The 20,634-nt window shown below is 38.2% G+C and overlaps 1 protein-coding gene across 1 annotated transcript in view; it reads right to left on the reverse strand.

Annotated features, from left to right (window-relative positions):
• DPYD (dihydropyrimidine dehydrogenase) overlaps window positions 1–20,634 on the reverse strand; it is a 277,603-nt gene that overhangs the window by 169,394 nt on the left and 87,575 nt on the right. The window contains exon 8 of the mRNA XM_026038025.1: window positions 18,847–18,934. Coding sequence (XP_025893810.1) covers window positions 18,847–18,934 — 88 coding nt within the window. The remainder of the gene's footprint in view (window positions 1–18,846; window positions 18,935–20,634) is intronic.

Consider the following 20,634-nt stretch of genomic DNA (forward strand, 5'->3'; position numbering starts at 1 on the left):
GGGCATCGAGCTGACAGGCTGAGCACCCTGGTACCACCACAGCAGGGACCTTCCAACGGGCCCACACAGCACAGAGCAGCTCCCTGCACCTACCTCTGCTGCCCAGGACAGCACCTGCCCCAGGCACCAACAGCTCCACGCTTCCCCTTTTCAGCCCTTCACTATTGATTCCGGTGAAGTACTGACCTCTGCAGCTATTTTCCCTTGTTTCCAGGAGTTAAACCACATTCCCAGGCCATGCCAACTCATACTATTTTGACAGCGACCTCTAAATACTGTGGACACAGGTAGAAAGACTTGCAGAGCATCAATAATTGCTAAGCTGGGCAGCTACACGGTCTGTCCACAGGAATCACATGTGAATGCTAATATTAAAACAAACCAAAAAATAAAACAGGAATCACGATCTCAAAGGGTTCTGCAAAGAGGAAAGCAGAATTAGCATCTAATTAGAAGCCTCCCTCTTTCCGCTAACTACTCATGGAGCACGAGGAGTTCAGCTGCAGAAGCAGAGAGGTTGGTGCCTCTTTCATGAACTGTCTTTGAATGAGGTGGTCAGTTGGTGTCAATGCAGACAATGGCAACTTTCCTTCATGATTACTTAAGTTTCCACTAATTGATTTTTTTTAACTTATCTAATTATGCATCTTCTCTTACCTACCACCCAGCAACCTTAGCTATGATTTATGTTTTGAAATAAACAGTACACTGGCTAGCATAATAATATGCTTATTCTTTCAGCTGTCAAAGGTAATTAAGATCACTACAAAACTCTTTGAAATACACATTTTCCTGTTCTTCAGCTTACAACAGTACACTAATCAGAAGTGATATTTTCAAACATTTTTTAACTTTATCTATTCACCTTTTTACTAACTACCTTTTTACTTACTTTACTTTTTTAACTGTTACCTATTTGGAAACAATAACTTACAAAGAACAGAAAATATCTAAATTCATTAAAACATACCTATTTGATTCATCTTCTCTTCTGTAAAGAGAAAAATATCTATATTGCTAAAGAAACTTTTGAAAGAATAACTAAAAGCTGTATGAGCTTTCTGCTTTGTTTTCATCGCTTTCATTTTTTATCAGTTTACACACATTGCTCATTTCCTTCAGTTTTTTTCTTCCATGAGTCTTTTGGGTTTTTTTAGTTTATGCATTGTTATATTTAATTTTCTTCCTTTATACTTGCATAACTTCTTCAGTTTTATTTCCTTGTGGATACGTCATTTTTGTTGTTTGTCTCCTCTTTATCTAGTTGCATCTTCTAATTCTGCCTCCCTCTCTGCCCGTTCCTTCCCTTCGGCCTTTCTCCACAGGCTCCTACTGCCAACAGTGTCCCGGGAGCAGCTGCAAACCTACCAGACTCCAGCACCGCCTGTCTTCGGGCACTGAGTTTTATCAGCCACAGGGAGCTCTAGAAGAAGTGTTTTCTCATTCATTAGTTGCATCATTGCCTCCTCCCCCAAAAAATCCAGGACTTGCAGCATTTGGGGTCAATACTTTGCAAAATAGATAATGTATTAAAAAACAAACAAACCAACCATGAATAGAACAAATAAGTTTTTTTTTTTCCCAGCAGAGCAGTAACTCTGCCAGAGTAGTTGTGTTTCCCATACAATGATTTTTTCCCCTCAATTTGCTGATTGCTAGAGGGGTTTAACAGGACTGTGGAACCGGCTCAGTGAAGAAGCTGGCAGGTTCTAACAGCTGCACACAGCAGTATCTTCCACTGCCTGCTATACCAAACCGAGTGTGAATATGGCACCTCCACAACTGACACCAGAGACCCACTGGCTTAACATTCTGCACAAGCTATACATCTCATCTGTTTTCTTGCATGAAGACCTTTGGGCAAGTCTGTCCTGCTGTCACTTCTCTCCAACGTCACAGGCTGCCCCACCGCCAACATTTCCCCTCGTTGTGGTGAGGTAAGTCAGGGCAGATTTGCTCACCAGACAGGCAGAGCGAGCTCCCCATCAAGCAAACCCAGTCACACAGCAGTCACTCGGGGACAGAGCACGACACGACTACAGTCATTCCAGCAACAGCGCCAGTGCTGTGTAGGCATAACTTCCAAAGTCAGCAGAACTACCTGCACGTGGAAAGCAATGTGTGTTCGTGAGATTTTGTGAGCACAAGGCCTGACAATGTTTTTAACATAAAACCCTTTTAGACAACTCCTCCCACACTCCTTAAAACTGCATCCCTAATTATGGAGTGTGGAGCTCTCCTATATGTGATTGATGTTGTTTTGTATGTTGTTATGGAAACAAACCAAGTAGAAGTCTCTGCTTTGTGTACAGAAATTTGAGGCAGATTTTACAGTAAATAGTTGGTTTTCCAGTGTATAAGCAACACCACCATATGGTCACTAATCTCCACCCCAAGACTATGTCCTCATATGCCACTGGTTGTTAAAATTAATGTCTTCCCAGGAATGAAGCAAAAATCAATGGATATGCCATTGTCCTGTGACTTGTCATTAAGAAACAAAATGTGGTCATCTCAATTAGGAACAGTTTATATGTAATTAGGAACATTTGACAACATAAATTAAAATATTCCTAAGAAAACATCAGTAAACCTTAGAAGCACTGCCTCCCTCATTTGAGTTCAAGGCCCTTTTTTCAACACGCCATGAATCACACACACACCATGGTCAGACCACTTGCCTTTCTTCCTTTACGATCTTTCAAAAGGAAATGGAATCTGTCAGCCCTTCACTCACATATGGGTCCAGTATCATCATCTTTAGCTCTTAATGCCACTGCTGATCCTCGTTTCTCACTCATGATTTTGCTTCCAGGGAAAGCAACGACAGTCCAGTTGAGATGACCGGCTTCCTCATCCATTCCTGAGCAAGAAATACTTCTGCTTAGGAAAACACTAATCAGGAGCAACTTCTGACATCGGATATTTATGCTGCCCTCATGCCCTTAGTCACATCCTTAGGTGATCTAACCACTCCTTAAAGGGATCACATTAGTGGTTCTGCAGCTCTGGGGACACTAATATACACCCTGAGTGTACATAGCTGTGGATAATCCCTACAGTCCTCCTAACTTTTCCACTGCCAATTCAGATATCACATAGAAATGTGGGTGAGAACACGGCTTAAATATCCTTCCTAGTGAGCAGGATAACCACTTGTCCATCAGTCATTAAGCAGCAAAGAGCAAAGCAACCAGAAAGACTGGGCAGAGTAAACCCTGGTCTTTTGTTCTGGCCTGTTTGCCTGAGCAGTGATTTACAACCTTTGGGCCTAGTTTTTCCTTTCATATTAGATGGGAAAGTAATACTTTTTAGATGGCAAAAGGTGAAGCACAAGACTTATAAAATTACAGAAGGCAAGTAATAAGAATATTGTAGGTATTTTTTGTTTTTTTTTAATAGATAACATAATTGCAGTTATTTTTGATAAAAATAAAAAAATGAATTTAAGATTTGAATTACTCACAACTACACTCATATGACTGTCCTTCCAAAATCTCAGCTGAGTACTCAATTTTCATCTAAAAGTGAAACCAGGGCTGAATAACCAGCAGCCAGTGCTGCTTTCCTACTGTAAGAATAACTAATACAGAGGGAGTGAAATGAAAAGAGCTGGCAATGCATTTCCCCCCCAGCATATCAAGCAGGTTTTCATACAGAAGTAGTGGTCATCAATCACTACCTCATTACGAACCTGTCATCTGGGTTTAGGCTAAATGTATTCTGGCTTGCTGCCACACTAAATGTTCAATGAAACATCCTTAAGGCTCTCTACAAGTTCAGCTGAAGTCGCACATGCTATACATCAAAGAGGAACATTAGCGTTATCATAGCTTAATAAATAGTGCCATTCTGGCAATGTAATCCTATGTTCTAGAGCTATCTTCCATTCCCAGCATTATACTGCTTAAGTAAACAATCTTGCTGTCTTGTGTGAGGTTTATTTAGTGATAAATGCATGCAAAGATAATTAGTCATACTGCTACTTACACTTCCATCCCTGCTGAAACACAGGAACAAAACTAGCATAGGATTTTAAAAGCACACGATGACATAATGAACTGTTTCAAAGCATTAGTTCGTAATTCTTCTATACTGTAGTTTACTATCCAGGATTTAACTATCACTTCCTCAGAAAACTGCGATGGCAGTAGAAGGATCCCAAAGTAGCATTTTTTGAAAATAACATGGGCCTGAATATGGGACCTTTGAGTACGGGTAACACGTCAGCTAAGATGATGGCAGTAAAAAAATCTGTGAATACTACTTGCTTAGGGAATTACTCCCTGAGTAAATAAGGAGACTCACAATTAAATATTCATTTCCATGCACACAGGGAAGAGTGAGTTTGGAATCTGTTTTTAGATTTTAAAATGAGGATAGAAAATACATATATATAAGAAAAGGGAAGAAGTTTCAAGAAGGATCTTGCAACGCGCCTAAAAGATTTTGTTCCCTCCATTTTCATGAACATAAATTTTGTCACATGACCAGGCCATAGTATTCCATAATTAAAACATGAGAAATGGCTCCAATTTGTTCAGGTTAAGTACATAGCAGGAAAGGTGTCTCAAGCAGTAAGATGGGCTTGTGCTATGCAAAACACATTGGACTTGGATGCTTCTAGGCCTTACCAACAACCTGGGCAGTGTTCCTTTCCCCTGCATATAGACCTAAACAGAACTGCACCAACTCTTGAAAAAGGTACAAATGGTAAGGAGAAAATCATATCAGGCTTTGGCCTTTCTCTACCAGTAGATGTAAAGAAACCAAAGAGTGCCCTCTACACCTTTGTAAGAGTCAAGAACAATAGTTGGGAGCACTTTGCAAGAAGTGAAGATGAAAGCTGAAGGGTATTTGGGTTGTCTCATTCCCAGGAAGGGAAGACAGAACGTGCCCTTTGCAGAGCACGTGTTCCACTAGAGAACAGTGATGTGGATGTGGAATTCTTCTCCCACACCTCGCTAAGGCACATGTGCATGAGGAAAGGCATGCCATTTATTTAACTCTACTTCTGGCCAACTCAAGAGAAGGGGTAGTAAATGCTCCTTTGGTCTGAACAAAGCTTATGATGTCTACACTTCAATCACACTCTCTGCTTCCTATTCTGCCGCCTCAGCTTCTGACCCACTTAACTGGAGCTGAGTCTTCAGACAAGTTCAGCTGTCTGTGGAGTCCTAGGAACTCCCAAGATTGGGATTTTTGTGCATCTAACTGGAGAAAGAATTTGTCCTTTTCACTCAGATACCTGGCTTTTTGCTTGTCCATATTAGCACTCCTGGGAGAATTTACTTCATGCTGTTCCTCTTCAGGACTGTAAAAATAAGTTACCTTAAGGTCTGCTATTTACTTTCTCTTTCCACATTTACACAAAAGGCCAGACACTGATCCTGCTGTTAATACTGAGTAATAACACAGGTTTAAAAGTTTGTACAGATTTAACCTGGGTCAAATACTAGATGCAAAGCACACAATTTCCATTAACTGCTCTCATAATAACTTTGGTGGACACAAGATCAGAATTCTCATCCTTCAAAGCTACACGTTTTTAGTTTTCACTGTAAAGAAAAAAAGTTACTAAAGAAAAAGCACACCAAAAGAATACCTTGCATGCAAAAATTTCAGCAGTTCCTTTGCAAAACCGGGACTGTTCTCATAAGACCATAGCACTAACCAGTTCTGTTTCTAGTCTGAAACTTGATGCCATGGCAGTTTAAATGCCTTCTATAACTTCGTTAGCCAGTTCAATTTGGAGGCAGAAGGTAATTGTTAAACACAACAGTGAAAAATGTTATTAGAAGATCTACCTAAGAAAGATGTACTACAGTTTTTCTTATGCACTTCAAACTGAAAATGAAAAAAAAAAAACAGAATTGAAGTTCTGATAGGGAAGTCAAGATACTTTTGTCCATGTCTTTATCAGTCATCATCTCTGACATGGAATAAAGCCATGACTGATGATGATCAGCTGATCAGATGATCTGTAGAGGTCCCTTCCAACCTTAAATATTCTGTGAATTCTGTGAATTCTGTGAATTCTGTGACTGGCTCCATTCAATTCTGTGACTGGCTCCATTTTCTCTCAGCAATCCACACACCTCCATGGGTTTACTATTTTTTTTGACATACTTCATCTCGAACTGTAAAAGTGCTTTTTAGAATCAAATCTGGTTTGCTTTTGTTATCATACCACATTGAACTCCAAATTCTTTCAGATGTTGTTACTAATATCACATTCCTCCTTCTGGGTAACAAGGAAAGGTAGAAAGCTCTGTTTTCTCATATGTATATACTTGATACAGGAAACCTCCAAAGTTTCATCTTGGTTGCCAGAGTAAACTGCCAGACATCACTGACTTCTATCTACTTAAGTCTATCCCCCAAAACGTACAACGGCCTGGACCCTGCTACAGCTCGGAGGACTTAGTGTCCAGCTGTTCTTCCATACATTTGCCACGCCAACACCTGCAGCAGAGACAGTCCTGAGACCCCATGGTTGGCAGGTGGCTCTAATTCCACTCAACTTGTAGGCTGAAAGGTTGCCCCTTTCAAGTAGTCAGTTTGTGGCCTCCACATGAAAGAGAGGGAGTTACTATCGCTGCTGGAGTTCTATTTTATGAAATTTTGTGTCAGTAAAACCAGATGCCCTCTGCTTTCATAACGCTTTGACTGTCAAGCACATCTTAGAAAAATAACTTCTAGGGCCCAGTGAGAGGAGGAGCCAACTACTATACGAACAAGAGATACTTTAGCTCAAAGCCTTGACATTACTCATAGACCTTAAAGAACTGGCTGAAGGCAGGGGCTGAGGACAAGATTAATTTCCTCTTCCTTTTATTTCAGAGCTACCATGAAAAGAGAATTGAAGATAAAGGAGGCTTTTTTTCCTACTCTATAACTCCCACTATAGAAGTGCCTATAAGATCAAAACAAGGCGAAGAACAGAGCAGAAAGGGCTGTTATGTGAAGGAAGCAAAGGCCATGAATTAAATCTAAGAGGCTTTTAAAAAATCTTTCAATAAACAATGATCACCTTAGGTAAGTAAATACAATGTGATTTCTATGCAGTCTTTCCATACACTAAAATCCACAGTCAAATTAAAGTGTGCAAATACATTCAGGGAACATGGTATATAACTCAATTTTACCAAAAAAAAAAAAGCCAAACCTTAGCAAAAATTTTACCAGGTTATACTTTCTTTTTCTCTCAGGAAAACTCATCTCTTCTCTGACTAAACGAACCCAAAGAACTTTATTCCTGTGTAAACAAGGAAAAATATTTCATACGAACTGTCTAAAAAAAAAATTAGGAAAGCAGACAAGATCTATATGGACATGGGTGTAGACTATGGAGCAGAAAATATCAAAATTTCCAAATATTTCCAATTGCGAAGCAGCACTTCACAGTTGCTGCTCTGGCACAAGACGAGAAAACGGGGAAGCAGGAAAGCAGGGTGGAAAAATCTCCACGTTAGTTATTCCCCGAATCAGAAGTAATTTTCGCTAGCAGGGGGTCGCGGCACTGCAGCCTGTCTGGGAGCACTGCGCTTTCACCGAGGCGAGACCGCAGCACCAGCAGCTGTACGTGATCCGGACCCGGGGACAGCCCCGAACGGCACCAAGGGCCCCCATCCTGGAGCAGCACAGACAGAAATGGGTCACTTACCCCACAGGCACCCAAAAAGGCTGCTCAGCAACTTCATCCCTAACCCACAAGCACAGGAAAGCACAAGCCAAGCAGCCAGTCCTTCCTCACTTCCAAATACACAGATAATTACACCTTTGTTCACACATTCACATGGAGAGCAACTGTTGCAAGCAATAACAACATTGCTTTTTAATGACTTTACAAACTCTGTTGACAGCGAGCGAATCAATTATATAACATGTGGGAAGTAAGAGTTAAAAGTCTTTGCCTATTTTCTTCAATGTGTTCAGTGCTTTAGAGAATATCAGTAAAGAAAGCTACTACTTAAGTATAAGCTGGGATGTATTTTTCTTAGAAGACAGTTCACTAAAAACTGCAATCTTTTTATTAAAAACTATTTACATTTTATTTTAAAAAAATCACAATTTCACTTAACAGTAACAGGCTTTCTTCTTCATTTTTCACCTGCCTCCATTAAGGCAGCAACTGATTCTACAGAACTTTTCACATCCCACTTTCAAGGACAAATCATATCTCCTGCACTACAAATCACAAGGCAAGGGCATGATCATGCAGCATGTAAAAAGCTGGAATTAAGCATAATATGACAATCCTAACTGAATTTTTCTGTTTTCAATGTTTTTCATTTTTATCACATTTTTAAAGGATTTTTTTTTTTTTTAAATACGTGCCATTTAAACAGCTGTATATGATGCAAAATAGACACATTTAAAGGAAGTTCCAGCATATTAAGTTTAACCCTCATTTCTGTCTTGGATGATAGATGCAAGAATTCCAACTGAGTTGATTTTATGAACCAGTTAAATGATTTGTATTCAGAGCAACATTAAAAATCCCCATGACAAAGTGTGCTTGAACAAAAATACCCTGCTTGTGACACCATCCTTTACAAGTAATGTGTTTTCATTTTTCACATGTTGCATCTCATTTATTTTATTCAGGCACACACAGTTAAATCTGCAAGATACGGCAGGCTTCCAATACCTTTGAAATAATAAATCATTTCTTACAGATGTTTTCACCCACTGCAAGGCTGCTGCTCATTAATCAAACATTATCAGTTTCTATCAGGGCCCGGTGCTAAACAGAAAAGTCACCTCATTTTGAGTTTTGACTTTAATTCACTGGTTAGTCCCTGACCCTTATACTACTGAATGTTTATTAGAAATATGGAAACCCCTACTGTATGGTAGATTTTACTACAAGGCATTTTTGGAGTGTTATACAAGCAGAGGCCTATTTTTGATAACTGAAAGAAACAAGTCAAGCTGTTCTTCAGATTGGCACTATAAATGCAATCACATTGACTTCAAAGCTCTTTTTTCCAGCATGTAAGTAAAACATAACCATGTAAGCAAACTTTAGCTAAATATAGCTATTCATATTTGAAATGAAATAAATCTTATTAAGCATTATGTGAGATATGCCTTTCAAATTTTTGATAAATTATTAAAACTTCATTTCAGAAAACACCAAGTTAGACACAGTATGTCTTTAACAGCATAACTCTATAGGGAAAAATTTAAAGAAAATGGTACAATGCGAGTGTGAAGTTACATGATAAACATTTTCATCCTCCTTGTGATCCTACAGAAATTGCCAGATTAGTGCCAATTATTCCTTTCATAAAATACAATTTGCGTTAAGTTAACCAGTTATTTTCATTGCTGCACATGGTTTTGAAAATACTGGAGGAAAAATAAAGATTAGAGGAGTGTGAAAACTGTTGGTGGCTCAGAACAAAGATTTCTCTACCACTAAGGAAACGTTTGAACACTTTGCAAATGGAATACAATTGGGTAGCTATAGTAAACTTCTGGTGCTACGTCTCACTATTCCCATATGAGAGAATGAAATTCGGAAGAGCTTCCCAGAAGTCTCCAAGAAGGCCAAAAGCAGGAAAGGCACCTGAAGCCAATAGGCAGAGCCTCCATTTCAAGTTCAGGGTAGCACCAAATCTCACTTTGCAGTCAATGAATACTTGCCCCAATGAACACTGATATATCATGTTCTCAGTCAGTAACCACAGGCAAAATTCAAACAAACTCCTCCCGAGTCAAAACAAGTGCCATCTCCTGCAGCAACTGCAGCTCATTTTGTCTGCATGTTCTTGTCTTGAATGAACACTGAACACCACACTCCTATCTATGACTATTCGGTCTCCAAGGCTGATTGAACACATGCTATTCGCACAAGCATGGCAGGTCCAGAAGTGGCTGAGCTACAGTGTGCATTTCTATGCTTCAATACGATAAAGAGCATATTCAGCTCATGCAGAGGCCCAAATTTGAATTTGAGAAATAAGGAACCAGCATGCCAGTGTAGTGGGTATATCAGGACTCTTATGTCCCTATGATTTAAAACAGACTAAGATTCAAAATTTTACTGAGCTTTCCAGAAAATGCTCTGCCCAAAGACAGTGGAGGCTTGTGACTTTTAGATTTCTTCAGATTCTAAGGTGCAAAAATCAGTTTATTAATGCAAACTAGCTCCGAGCCTTATTATCAAGCAGCTACTACAGCAACAGAAAGGACAGAAACTTTATGCCAGTGATTAGCCTGGATACCACAACCGAGTATATCTTACACTTCCTGCACAATATTGTCAATTCCTATAGGTAATTCCTATAGTTTGGGGCTGGACAGGAATCTGTCACTGTCTTGACCCACTGCCCCATTTGGCACGCCAAGCCAATTGCTGTGCTCCAAGCTAATGCTGGGACAGGGATGATGGAGGTGGCACCAGCCACTGTCCTCCCTTGGGGCACCAAGGAGCTCTGCCTGCCCCTGGGGTCCTACCTCGGCAGCACAAAATATTCAGGATGTTCAGAACATTCCTATCCATGCTTTGTATTTTGGTCATTTCTCCATAGCCATGAAGAGTTCTTCAACAACACAGTTGCAGCATATCTGAACAGGGAGCCTCAGACAACATAAAATGGAAAAAATTGCTATAGGGGAGACCAAACATGTACAGTTTTTTAGCAACATTTTTTGTTTTTCAAGCAATCATTATTTAACTCTGTAAAAGGTTAACAAATGTTTCCCATATAAAAACATACCCCTCATTTTCCTCAGCAAAATTAAGAATTGTATTAGATCATTACAGCAGGATCTGGTCTACGTTCCCCTACTAGGAGATATATACTCACCTAAATCAACTGCACATTGAAAAGATTACTTGCAATGATTTTCAATGTCTAACTGCTAAACAATACACTAACTATAAAATTAGATTTTTTGTTTTAGAAGATACCCTCTCTTACTTTTAAAGATCCAATGCATTAGAGAAAAGGCTATAAATACTGTACTATTGAGAAATGATCTTTGATAACAGCTAATGATGTCACTGCAATTTAAATCACCACCACCAGATACTTCAATTTCACTACCTATTAAACTGTTAGGATCCATTTAAAAAACACTCATCATACACAAATGAGCAATCGCTTATTATCATTAGTCACAAAGCAACAAGTTATTTCTAACCAAAAAATCTTAGAAATCTGCAGTGAGTGATACTTTTGATTTTTTTTCCCCATTACATCAGTGAAACAATTAGGAACACAGAACCTTGATAATTCTTAGAAATGTAGTAATGCACCGAAGTTTGTTTTCTAACTATTCACATCACTGTAACTGCAGTATTAACTCTGCAGACTCATGGACTTCTTGATTTTCGTTATTGAATATTTTCTTCTTATGAACCTAATTAACAAAGAGTCAGAAGGAATGGTGAATCATGCTAACTGTTAAAACATTTTTTCCACTTTCTAAATGGTTTGTGTTCTGCTTCCTATATTTTTAGCACAAAGTCTAGCATGCAGTTACAGTTTTATCTAAAGAAACAAGGATGATACAATATAGTATGTATGGAATTTCAACTCTCAAAGATCATTTCCTACACACTAAGGTTACTGCAATCCACCAGAAAACGAATGGACAATAGCCAAAGGATTTCCTGTGGAAGAAAACATTATAAATGACAATATTTGGAAAATATTTTCCTCTGTTGGGTAAGCGTGCAATTTGTAGTACCATTATTTGAACACCCTGTGTACTTAGCACCCTTCTGCTTTCTCCTCTTCAAAATTTTGTCTATACAATTTACAGTAAATTTAGCATTAATCGCTGAAAACAGTAACAGTACAAATGCTGAATCTTAATTATTGCATAAACTCCACAGCTGGTGACATCAGCATTATTCCAGAAAAAGACCAAATCCCCAATACAGTTGGGTATTATAAAGTGTGCTCAGAGAACTACCCGTGAGACTTTACGCACAGGGAATATCAAACTGCATCTCAAGCTTAGAGCATACACCACACACATACCACATACACCCACAGAAATATTTGCATACACATTAACCTTTCTTCTCAAAGATTTCCAGGTAATGTATTATATTCATATGCTTTTTCACAGTTCTAAACACCATAGTAATAAACATTATCAACACATGTATTTACACAGTGATTTTCAACATCAAAGATGATATGACTGCCATCTCAGACAAGTATAGATAGAAAAGCAAAACAGTTTTTCAAGCATCATGACCATGACAGCCAGCTCAGAAGCCTAGATAATAATCCCCATCAACTCAAAATTCAAGATACAGCTGCAAAATACATAGCTTAGTTAAAGGTTATTTACTACAGCGAACACTTAAAAATTTCTTCTCAGATATTTGTTGACATTAAAAAACACATTAAGACTACCATCCCATTAAAACAAGAGATCACTGCCCAATGCCAGTCCTCCTGCTGGAAGGCGGCATATGCGCTTCCTCATGATAGCAGAAGCTACTACATGACAGCAGTACTGAAGTAGTAACCGGTAAGACAATTAGAAATTTCCTAAAATTTCTTAGGAATTGGAAGCTGTTCAATTAATGCTGTGAGCCTGAAGGAAGGGCTCAGGGAATCCCTCTTGCACAGACTGCAGGCAAGCCCAGGCTGCAGGTCGCAGAGTGCCCTGAGCTGTGGATCCCACGTGAGCTACCACAGGCCATAGAGAGCACTCCAAAGCACAGAAAGGACCAAAACCAGTTTCAAGCAAACCAAGGTGTCAGGAGATTCCTCTGAAACGAGAAAACTACCCTTGATTATATTTAACTCTTCCTGTAGCCACGAAAGTCTGACTATCAAGCAGCGATGAAGAGAGAGAAGGATGACTGCGAAACATAGAGAAACTGTGGGGTGAGATGGAAGCTTCGCCCATGCAGGGACAGTTCCTAGGGACACAGACATGAAGCAGGGAAGAAGCAGGGCACAAAGTGCATAGCAACTTCTGCAGCCCCATGAACAAATATGATGAAAAAAGACAAATCCAAGTTTTGTCTTCTCAATTCATCTAAGAAGCAAACACACCCACAGCTGAGCAGGCAGTGAAAGGAATATCAACTCAGAGAGATTAAACTTATGAAATGCAACTTTGCACAGGCAGGCTGCGCAGAACTTTAATCATGAACCGGGAAATAATCGGTCATCATCTCACCAATAGCTGGCACTGAGCAAGTGAGATTTTGGTACATTTCCTACTTCTGCACAGTCCAAAAGAAATCAAACAAGCCTATTTTTTTTAACTGGCCTCAGAGGTACCCCAACACGAAGGAAAGCAGCAGCACTTCTGAATCCATTGTTTAAGTTAGGTGTTGTGTCAGTCCACTATATACCAGGCAAAAGAGCATTTCAAGAAACATCTGCATGCATTAAATATGTATTGGTCCATATGCACCTTTCCCACAAAGGAGACAAAAAGCTCAAGTGAAGTCAACAGCAAAGCACCAATTAACATCTACGCTGTTTTGGATGATTGTTAATTCTGTGTCTGATTATCTGTGTGGAAGTAAAAGTCTTATTAGTAATGTGGAAGAATGACATTAATTATGGAAGCATAACTAGTGTTTTTTCTTTTTTTATCTACAGATAGCTGTATGACTTGAAATCTCCCCCAAAACACGCTAAGCAATCTTAGAGGAATGCATCTTGCAAGATATTAAAGCATTTAACTGGTCCTAAAATAATAGAACAAAATTGATTTTGTCATCACGTTTAGATGAGCATTTCTTCAGGGAAACAGCCCTGCATCTTAGTAAGAGACAGGAGAGAGTTTTGTAAAACATGTGCAGCAGAGATTGTTATGCTAAGTAGTTTTTTGGTAGGAAAGATAAGTAAATAAGAGCATGAAGGTCTGTGTAATTTGCAAGTGAATAACTGAAGGATGCCCAAAGGCAGATTATTAGTATTTTCTGAAAGTGTCCTAGGACTATTAATAATAAATAAGCTGTTTTGTGATCTGAACTCCGAAAGCTTTCAACTGCCTAGCGCTTCTGATGTGTACTATGACTGTTCCACCAACATCCAGAGCAGCAGTGAAGGCTACAGAACTAGAAGAACAGATTATTACAAACGCCAGTAGTAGAAAAAGATGCCTCAAGCATGAAAACTCTTGGATGTATATACATTGTTCGTCTCCAGGAATGACTGTGCACTGGGAATAAAGGTAAGTTTAAGACTAGATCTCCTTTAACGGATAAAGGATACTCAATGGCCTCAAGCCTACTAGGCCACTGCTGTCACCATTTACCTCCCGAGTGAAAACACCCTCCTTCTGAGCTTGTGAGACGATGACAACATTGACACTTACCTACAACATCAGTAAAAGTAACTCAGGAACCAAGTTACAAATGCATTTATTTTGAGTAGCCAGGCAATCATGTTTCCATCAACATCATTCTTTCCTGCACTACCTTTAACATGTTACTTTTCTCCCCTGCATCTTTGTGTTTTATCTGATCTTTAGGCTTCAGTTTCCTTGCAGTAAAAAAAAACATATCAGCTATGTGGTATCAAAATACTAATGATATTATGTAATAACACAAAACATAACCAAAAAAAACACCAAAAACAGAGCTGCAAATCCTAAGAGCCTGAAGCTGCACAACGCTTTGTACTTTAATCCCATCTTTCACTGAGATGCTACAACAGCTCATCTACATTTGCCAAGAGGCCTGAGATATAATTCAAGGGACCATCTCAAAAGACAAGAAATATGAAATATTATTTTGAAATACAGCCAAAACAACAAATAGGTCTTGGATATTGTTTCAAATGACTCTGCCTCTAAACTTTACTGTTTGGAGGTGATAAGTGAAATAGCAATTGAGGAGACAGGAAAACTCAGAAATACAAGGGAAAACAAAACCAGAAAAACAAACAAAAAAATCTGTATACAATCTGAAATGAGAACAATTTTCAATACAACATATTCCTCCATAAATGTCTTTGTTGGCCATGGGCCTGTGGATCCCATATGCAGATTTCATGTTATCCAAATTTAGTTTATGAATCAGGAGTAAGATGCACAATTTTTCCCTATAGCACAAGCAAAATGAACATCTGTTCACTTTTTGCCACGTAGGTTTATATCTGTGTGGGTGGGTGTGAACAGTGCTCTTGATGTGTAATATTCTTCCCATCTGCACACCAGGTGGCACTGCATAGTTAATCAGAAGATAATAACAGGCATGAGGAGATTACTTACTTTTTGGGGAAGAGACAGTAAATCAATCTCCCAAGGTTTTTTGTTGTTGTTGTTGTTTAAAAAAAAGCACATCAAGGTTTGGACTTTTAATTTCCCTTTTAGGTGTGTAATTTCATTCCAATCAATGAAATCATCTAATTATATTATTGTTTAAATGCTATGTTAATTAACTATGAACGAATGCAATTATTGCAAAGGTTCCTTCCACAAGGGATTTTTTACTTTTCATATACCACTTTAACCCTTGCAAGGAGAGCATACTGTTTAGAATACACAAGAAAGAGGCTGTGCTTGGATTTACTCAATACCTTCTTATAATGTATAATTTTTCAGTTTGCAGTAGAACCTCTGACAAGCCTAATACAATAAAACTGTCTCTATAACAATCCAGCATCACAAGATGGACAAAAACAAGCAAGCTTCATTCCTAGCTGCATTTGTGCTATATTGAGTAGCTAACTAGCAAGTTAGTTATGTCTGTCAGTTCAGTTGCAAGCCTACACGCCTAGTCAAGCTGAGGCGCCTATGTCATTTCTGGGAATGTGGGCTTAGGATTTTTTTGTATATATAAATACAGACACACACACACACACACACACACACACACTTTTTAACCTGTGAAATCATCTTTGAAGATACATTTTTATCTGATCTTTATATGCAAGAGAATGCATATGTTATATAAAAGCCCTGCAACATAAAATGTTATAGAGTAAGTATACAAGTTTGCATAAAGGTCTGTACAGAAAATATTTATGGTGTCAGCCTTTCTATATAATTCTTCAGAAGTTTTCAGACATGTCCTCAATTACTTTTAATACTAGGGTCATTCATTTTCATTCAAGTATCTGTATTAAAAATATGTTTTGTGTTTTCTCTTTCAAAAAGATTATAGAATTCTTTGTGAACTCTTAAAACACAGAGCCTTGGTTTGCAAATAATTTAACTGAAATTCATGAGGGAATAATAATAGAAGTCTACCACTTCATGTGCTCTGACAGCCAAGTGAGCTGCACAGACACAGAAATTTTCTGAAAAAATCTTAAAATATTCAACTCCAAAAATCAAGAGATAGAGTAACATAAAGTTCTCTGGCTACTCTGTTCTCCACAAGATACCCTTTCATGCCTCCTTGTGTTGCTATCTCTGAGGATTTTGTTTCCCTCACCACATCATTGATCTATCCTTTTCACACTAAACTTGCCCATTCTCCGTCGCCCTCAGTCTCTACAGTGTTTACTTAAGGCGGCAACTGATATGAACCTTTTCTTAACAATAAAATTTTGAAAGTGATTTTTCAGCTTCCTCACAGAAATTCTTCACAAACATTTCTTATCAAAAGCAGAGTTGATTCAGGTAAGGCAAACTGCATGGAATCTATTGAATTTGGAAAAGAAAATATACATTATCTATTCATAATTTTTGAGGCCAGTTTGAAAGCCTTGAAACTTTGAGAAAAAAATAACTCCTATTCATTAGTGTTTATGGCTAATAACATAAACCTCCAAACTTGTACCTGGTATGTGAACATTTTAAGGTGACATTTTTAAGCATCATTCCTAAACTACATCTCTAATTCTCAGTCATCATTTTGGAAACATTCATTGAATTAAATCTTAAAAAGTTTGCATATAAGCTATGTTAGAGTAGCATTCATTCTTGTAACCTCATACTCCTCATCAGTCTCTTCACCCTCATACACAGTCATGTGACATGCGGAAAGCTGAGATGCAGAGTAGATGAGTGACCCAACAGTGACCTAAACGGATTAGATCTCCTGACCGGACAGACTCTGCCTTTTCTTAATCAATTTATGCACTTCAAAACTTGCATTGCTATGGAAAAAAAAACCCTACAATTCTCACAACTCTTCCTTGCAACCAGCACACTGCAAATATATTACACAAAAATTGTTTAATACAAGCTTGTTCAGTATGCAAAGAACAGAAAACAAAACGGAGTAAAGTGCTGAGAGATTTATAAATGTCCTACTGCATTAACCAAAACCGACCCTACAAGTCATGGCCCATCTTTCACTACCAGCAAGCAAGACCAGAAGCACCAGCCCGCGTTTTACACAGCGCTGTGCAAGACGGGACAGGCTCACTTGGGAGTGCAGGGACAGGCCAACTTCATCACGAATGCACGATGGCTTCCAGTGCTGCGTAGGAACACATAATCCTTCATTAGCATTTATACTCTGATCCAAACACATTCAGGCAACATGTGGTGTAGGGGAGAATTATTCTTTGAATAACTTTCTTTTTGTTTATTAAAGGCTTGATTCTGTCCCCTTACTAGCAAAAATATTTACCAAAATATTTTATACAGGGATAGTTTCATTAAGGTCAGAAAATAAACTCAAATATACAATACAAATATTCCAATCTTCCTCTGTGTAAAGTACTCACTGGTCATTTTGAATATCCATTAACTGAAAGTTGTTTTAAATTTCTGAGTCAGGAAGCATTGGTTTTCCAATAATAATTGATCACTTCCTCCTAAATGCTACATTCTGAGAAAAATGAAGGTTTATTCATGCATTCCTACCTAATTTGTGAGCTTTCACAAAGCATTTTGAAAGGCACATTAAAACAATAAAGATAAGCTGGTCCAATGTTATGCATGCAATATCAAAGTATAACCCAAAAGAAATTCCCGCACCAAAGGTGTCTAACAATATGAGGATTTAGGATTATATAAATCACAATGGTCTGTACTACAATCACATGAGGGAATGAACTTGCAAAGCTTATTATACAGCATACCCAGATGGTAAACAACAGTTGTCGCTGTACTAAGAATTACATCTCTGTAATCAATAATAGGAAGGAGGAACAGTTGGACAACTTGTTCCCTATTATGTTCACTTAGGCAACGTCTAGATCAATAAAGAGCATTAAGCCTCATACCAACTGTGGACGGTGCTTGCTCAACACGCCTATCGTATGGTAAAGATGGGTCCAGCTGTACTTCAAAATACTTGTAAATGGATAACAATTCTAATCTAACATTAAAAAGAAGCAATGATTCAAACTGCAGGCAGGTGCAGGACTTTTTTTAGCATGTGAGAGCAGACCTATGATGCCAGTTTCAGTACAACTCAAAGTCATTTTATTTTGTTAGCCCATTCCATAATTAGATTTCACTTCAGCCTATCTGAAATAGGCTACATGTTTTATATGGAGAAAAGAAAAAGCAGTCATGCATGACATCACTGGATTACACATAGACTCACTAATTATATGGGCATAGTAAGTTTTTCACATTTGAATATTGAGCTTTTATGCCCTTTATGTCAATATGGCAATTAATTACTGGTAATTTTTCAGTTCATCCACTTTTGAACCATTTAAATAATAAATTAAGCTATTCAGCTATATTACCTTCCTACTTACAAATGTGAATGTAAAATGTGAATGCAAATGAAAATTAACCACTATTTTAATATAATTATGTTAAGACAGTAGCTTTATGTTTCTATTTTTACAATTTTTAGTGTATTCCATATTTTTTAAAGCAGACTAAAGCTGTCCCACATCATGCTATTAATGCAGATACAAGTCCCAATTTATTCTCATATAGTCATCCAGTTTCAAGATGACAAAATGTAGGAGCACAAGCTGTTCTTACCTATTCCAATAAAGACTGCTTTGTAACCATCCTCTTTCAAGGTACGGAGTGTCATTCCATCTACTGCAAGGCCTTTACCAAAGACAACCTAAAAGAATCATGAAGATTTATGGCTTTTAATTTGATAATGCAAGAATTACTTCCCGCATGTCCTGCATACTGAAACCACAGAGGATATTTTGGTGAACAAAGCAAATTACTTTTTTTTTTTTCTCCCCCCCAAATCAGACTTAAAAGGTCAGACTGGCTCTTGTTTAAGCATCTGGCCCATAGTAGATACAGGAAAAGGTAGCTTCACATCATCCTTGTATAAGGGTCACCACAGGCTACTTTGGTTTCCAGGGTAAGCTGAAACAACAAGGTAAACCTGTTTACAAAAACTATGCTTCAGTGCAACAGTCCCTTTTAGAACAAAAACAAATAAATAAAAGTTGAAAAATATCTGTAGAGCTCCAGGTACCTGCACAGCAATCCCACCTCAAGGGGCCACGGTGCAGGTCGAGCAATTGCAGCTGCTTCAAGGCTGGCATGAGGGAAAGTGCCTGCCCTATGTTCAGCCAACCAACTATATGCAGTGCATCATACTAAAAGGCTTTTTTTTTTTTCATTTGTAGATTTAGTATAATTTATATCATAAGTGCAAAAGCCACATACAGCTGTAATCCTTTCCTGAATGCAGACTACATCCTCGCTGGCAACAAAATGCATTTTATAAATTGCCATTATGTTTTTTTTTTCTTTTATCCTATTGTGTACATATGCTATGAAAACCTAATGAAGGAATTTAAATGGCAATACTATTTTATGTGGGGATTCATAATACTCCTAGGGCCCAGCTCTGTAATCCTTATTCACCTGACTAATTCTTACTAATTTCAATAGAATTACTTGAATAAACAGCACTACTGAGCGTGTAGACAATACAGCATCTTCCACCACAGATTTTAAATGTTTTAAGTAAACACAGGAAAATATTTGCAGCTTATAGAGGTGTAAAGCTACAGTACTTAGCTAGTAAGCTCACCAAAGGGTCAACTGCAGATCAACAGCAGAACTCAGTAACAGATTTACACCAAGTATCTCTGCTGTAGTTCAAAATAGCAAGGATGTGCAGGTCAGGATGACACAGTGGTCCTACTTGTCCATTCTGGAGTCCTTGGCATAAGACAAAGAGCCTTGAGAAGCTTCATTAGTTTTGAAGACTCTTCCCAGGGGCCTATGGCCAGCAATTTTGTCTAAAATGGCTTCAGTGCTCTATTTATAGCTCTATTCACGACATAACTATCTTTCTGTCAGTCTTCTAAATGGTTGCAAGTGATCATTAAGATGGAAAAAAAATCTTTAGCCTTTAAAGCCTCTTTACATGTTATCAGCATGGGTCTTATCTCACTTGGGTCTCGTGACAACAGTCTACTGCCTTTGCAGTATGAACCAATATTAACAATTCCAAGAATTTCTTGCTTGACTGAATGCTGAAGCATCATGTTAGCAATACATTATTATCCCTTCTACTACTGAAAAATTCAATCCAGTGATTCATTCCTCCTTCCAACTTCTTTATGCATTTTGCCATAAAATTAACTAGGATGCAAGACTGTATTATAAACCATGAAGAAAAATCTTGGAGAGAAGGAAGCAGAGAGGGGAGAAGCGTCAAATATCAGTGTTGTAAATAGTGCCAAACTTGCATTAAAAAAAAAAAACTCCATTAAAAAAAAATCAAATCATTCTAATAGCTACATTGAACCCCTAAAGCAATTGAGGAATTTGTTTCTTACAGACAATTAA

This window comes from Nothoprocta perdicaria, unplaced genomic scaffold (genome assembly GCF_003342845.1).
Source record: "Nothoprocta perdicaria isolate Ctin4 unplaced genomic scaffold, notPer1 scaffold_20, whole genome shotgun sequence".
In the NCBI taxonomy this organism is placed as follows: domain Eukaryota; kingdom Metazoa; phylum Chordata; class Aves; order Tinamiformes; family Tinamidae; genus Nothoprocta; species Nothoprocta perdicaria.